The 4,674-nt window shown below is 62.3% G+C and overlaps 1 protein-coding gene across 1 annotated transcript in view; it reads right to left on the minus strand.

Annotated features, from left to right (window-relative positions):
* GRIN2D (glutamate receptor, ionotropic, N-methyl D-aspartate 2D) overlaps positions 1–4,656 on the minus strand; it is a 77,845-nt gene extending 73,189 nt beyond the window's left edge. The window contains exons 1-4 of the mRNA XM_011979404.1: positions 4,493–4,656; positions 3,383–3,631; positions 3,064–3,118; positions 2,845–2,982 (exon numbers count right to left, since the gene is read on the minus strand). Of these exons, the coding sequence (XP_011834794.1) occupies positions 2,845–2,982; positions 3,064–3,118; positions 3,383–3,631; positions 4,493–4,656 (606 nt within the window). The remainder of the gene's footprint in view (positions 1–2,844; positions 2,983–3,063; positions 3,119–3,382; positions 3,632–4,492) is intronic.
* Between the last annotated feature and the right edge of the window lie 18 nt (positions 4,657–4,674).

Consider the following 4,674-nt stretch of genomic DNA (forward strand, 5'->3'; position numbering starts at 1 on the left):
CGCCAGGGCCGGGAGAGACAGAGAGGAGAGGGAGGCACAGACGGGAGACGCAGAGACAGGGAGACGAGATAGAGAGACACACCAAGGAGATGCAGCGAGGGACAGGCGCCGAGATGGGGAGGACAGGGAGCGGTCGGGGTGATGGAACAGAGGGAGAGACAGGAACGGAGGACGAGAGAGATGGAGGGGAGAGAGACAGAGGGAGAAACGGGCAGAGGGACAGAGAGATGGAGGAGAGACAGGCAGAGAGGGAGAGACGGGCAGAGGGAGAGAGAGATGGAGGAGAGACAGGCAGAGACAGAGGGAGACACAGACACAGCAGAGGGAGGTGGAAGAGAGAGGTGGGGAAGAAACACCAGAGGAAGAGGTGAAACAGGGAGAGACGCAGAGATAGGGCGAGACAGAGGTAGGAAGAAGTGGTGTATGGGATTGGGGGAGACGCAAAGGGTGGATAATAGGGTCAGGGAAAGATACAGAGGTAAGAGGGGAGAGAGGAAGAGAGAAAGATGAGGTGGGGATGGAGAGACCCACAGAGATGGGATCAAGATAGGAATAGAGAGAGACCCAGGGAGACAGGGAGGGAAAGAGTGGCAGGAAGAAAGGGAGAGACGGAAGAAGCAACAGAGACAGGGAGAAGACGGAGAGAGGACAGAGTGACAGAAACGGGAATGAGGGAGGCCCAGGAAGAGGATGATAGAGGCGGGAAGAGATGCAGGAAGGCGGGAGAGATAAGTGAGGCAAGAAAGTTGGACAGAGAAGAAGACAGCAAGGCAGGAAGAGGGAGATGGAGACCCCAAGGCCGCCAAGAGACACGCACACATAAGGGATGGGGAAACAGAATTGAGATTGAGGGAGGCAGGCAGAGCGGAGCGAAAACAGGAGGACAGAAATAGCGAGGCAAGGCCAAGATCGGGACCCCCACCAGGGAGGTGCCCAGCACAGACATGAAAGTAAGGCGGGGAAAGCGAGTGGCAGGAGGGAGCAGAAATAAAAGGGAGAGAAAAAATGAGAGAGGGAAAAGGGGTCAGGTGTGTGGGGAGAGAGAGAGAAAGAGAAATTAGTGGGGCACCCCAAGGAGAGAATATCCCTGGGTGACCTTACCCTTCACCCTGACCACAGACCCCTAACCCATTTTGTCCCCTTACTCTTGCCCCTGTCCCCTCATTCTCAAAGCAAGAGAGTCATGGCCCCAGCTGGGATGTGGGGTTGGGGGGCACAGCTGTAGAGAGCTGGGTGGGGCGGAGGGGTCCCTGGCACCCAGCCTGGAGCAATTTGGTAAATTAGAGGAAATACAGCCTCTCTTCCTGTGTCCCCTGTTGAATACTAGCCGCCTGGGGTGGTTGGGCTGGAAGCCAGGCTCCTGGGTCCTGCCTGGGACTGAGGGAGGCGGGCACTGGGAGTCTGGACTCCTGGTTCCCAGAGAAGGACTGGAGTCTGCACTAGGGGCTTCCTGAAGGGGTGAGGGTCCAGACAGGGAAGGGTTCTCTCCTGGCTGTCAGGCTCCTGTCCGGTTGCCATGGTAGCGCAGGCCTCGTCCACCCCACAGACAGCCAGGGTGGGGGAAAGGCCCACCCCCACCCCCCTGCCTCGAGACCACAGCCCCTCCCCTCTGCCCACCACCTCACCTTCCCAGAGATCGCGGCCCCTGTCTCCCCAGGGAAGGGGGTGGGGGCTCCTAGTATGCCCATCCCTCCCCAGTCCTGGCTCCTCTTCGCCCCTCCTCTCCATTGCCCTTCCCCAAGCAGCTGGCTCAATCAGCGCTCAGAATAACCCCCCCACTCCGCCCCAAAATAACCCACAGCTGTGGCCTGGCCCCCGCGGGGTTAACACTCGCGCTCCCCTCCCTTCCCAGTGGCTGCTCACCCTCCAGCCCCTCCTCTGCCTCTCCCAGACCCACCCCTACCTGGCTTCTGCTCTTAGGGACCCCGGGTCCTGCTCCCTGCCGAGGCCCAGGAGGGCAGCCCCTGGCCCCACCCTTCTCACGGGGGCTGCATGCTCAGTTCCTTCCCACAGGGATTAGGGAGAGCAGCCTCCCCCACTCCAGGGACAGAGGAGGGACATCCCCAGTCCTCCAGGACTCTGAAGGCCCAGCCCCCAGAACCCACGCCCTCAGGGATCACAGAGTCCAGCCTCTCGACACCCCCCACCCCCACCCTTGCCTCCATCTCCACCTCCTCATGAGCCTCCGTTTCCACTTCCATCTGCACAAGGCTAAAGTCCCTGACTCTCATCCCCTGCCCTGTCAGGGACTCAGGAGACTGAGCGCCCAGCCTGTCCTTCCTCAGTCAGAAGCGCTATCCCCTACCTCCTCCCATAAAGACCCAGGAGTCCTTCCGGCAGACCCTTCCTCCCCCAGGCCTTGGGAGTCTGGGCATTCGGTCCTATTCTTTCCCAGGACCCAGGAGGCTGGGCCCTCCTGCCCCAAGACTCTGGAACTCCAGTGCCCAGCCTCCTCTCCCCGCAGGAACCAAGAGTCCAGGTCCCCAGCTCCCCTCTTCCCCCAAGGACCCAGGAGTCTGGGTTCCCACTCTTCTCCTCCCTTAAGGTTTCAAACCCCATCATTCCCAACATCCTGGGTGCCCCCCCCCCAGCTCCAGCCTCCCTAGTCACCCCACTTAGATCCTGTACGTAGCACAGCCTGTCCCCAAGCGGGGAGGAGGAGGAGGGTGCCAGAAATTCCTAGGGTGTCCCTGTCTTCATTGCCCCCCACAGCATCCAACACAGAAGAGAGAAGCGGCCACTTTGATCAACAGCTCCCCCCCGCAACCTCGAGTTGTGCTGCAGACGGCATCCCGTTTCCTCCCCCCTCACCCCCCAACACACACAACACCGGTCTCTCCCCACCCGAATCCTGATGCTTGGAAGAGGCTGTAAGGGTGTTCCAGAACCTTGAGGAAGGGGTGGGAGCTTGGGGCGAGGGGTGCTGGGGGCCTGGATGCCCTCAAGGTCCTTGGCAGGGGTATTAATAGCAGACTCATAGCTCTGACATGGGAGGGGAGAGCGAGAGGAGAGAGGGAGAGGGCCGGCCGGCGATGGGGAGGACTGATGCAGGGAGGGGGGTACAGGGAGAAGTGAGATAGATGGAGGCACAGGGATATGGGGCATCAGGTATGTGGGGCTGGGGAGAGGGAGTCAAGTGTCAGAGAAATGGGGGGCGTGAAAGGTCTGAGGTGTAGGGACCTAGGAAAAAGGGGCTCAGAGAGGGAGAGAGAGACAGGGTGGAGGAGAGTCCCTGAGGGACAGGGGAGCTAGGTGGGGGTCAAGACCCCTGCCCACCATTCAACCCCCCTCCCTCCAAGAGGCTCCTGGCCAACTTCCCCTGTCCTAGATTTGGGGGTCCACATTCCCACCACCACCCCTGCATCCCCTGTCCCCGCCTTACCTTTTCATGACCCTGTTCTGTGGGGGGGATGGTGGGGGGGCCAGGACCGGAACCCGGTGTCCAGTGACCCCAAGATTCCGTGGAGGGCTCAGAGAGCCGATGTCGGGGGGCAGGCCCCGGGGCGGCGGCAGTGGTGGTGGCGGCAGCAGCGGCAGCCCGGACCTCCTGTCTGTCCCTGGCTCCGTCTCTCCTTCCTCTTCCTTGGTCCTGTCCTGCCCTGTCTCTCCCCCAAGGTTGCGGCCACCTGGACTAGGCGAGGACGTGGCTACACATGTTGCTCTGGAAGTTGGGCCCCGGACATTGCGGAGGCTGTCGGGGTGTCCTCTTGCCGCCCCGACCCCGTGGGGATCCCCCCTCCGCCCACCCGGGGTGCCCCCCTCTGCCGCCTCAGCCCCGGCTCCTCCCCCCTTTCCATGTGTCCAGTCCCGCCTCTCCCTGGCTCACTCGCACCCCCGCTTTGTGCCCTCAGCCCCCCCACCCCCCCTTCCAGCGTCTGTGTCTGTCTGTCTGTCTGGGTCACCTCTGAAGCTGGTGGCTAGTGTGTGTGTGTGTGAGGAGCGGGAGATTGCCTGCTTAGGGAACTGCTTTTCCCTTCCTCGCTTGGCCACCTCCAGACCCCCCCAGATGCCCCCACTCTCAAACACAGGCAGAAACACACACACGCACACATGCACGACCTCACTTCCCTGGGATTCCCCAACACCCCCAGAGCTTGAGGAGGGACACACACACAGACACACACACACAGAGTGGGGGGTCTAATGGGGGCCAGGCTGCCACTGCCAATAGGGGCTGTTTGGACAGACAGGAGGACACAGGCAGCCGGGGACGCCCAGACGCCTGGCCGGACGCAGGCAGGAGGCACAGAACCCAGGTACACACCATCCATCTGGCTTTGGGGGGGCCAGGGGGAAGGAGTGGGGGCCCCATGACACCCAGGCAGGCAGCTCAGGGTCGGTATAGACAGACAGACCCCTCCCTCCCTCCACCGCCGCAGCGCTTACAGACACACCCCCCCTCCACCAGCCAGCCTCAGACACCCGGACATACAGATCCTCACCGGGCAGATGGCAGACGCTCGAGAGACCCCTGGGGGCCAGGCGGACCCACCCAGGCGACACCCCCCAGCAGGGCACCGGTGGCCGAGGGAGGCTGCGGGAGGCTGCGGGCGAGGGTGGCGGCGGCGGCCGCGGCTTGGAGGAGCCGGAGCGGGAGGGACTCACACACTTGCTGTGTTCTCGCACACACACACTCACTCGGGATGCGATTAACATTCAGTCCCCGTCCGCCAC

Source organism: Mandrillus leucophaeus, unplaced genomic scaffold (genome assembly GCF_000951045.1).
Source record: "Mandrillus leucophaeus isolate KB7577 unplaced genomic scaffold, Mleu.le_1.0 Scaffold200, whole genome shotgun sequence".
NCBI lineage: Eukaryota > Metazoa > Chordata > Mammalia > Primates > Cercopithecidae > Mandrillus > Mandrillus leucophaeus.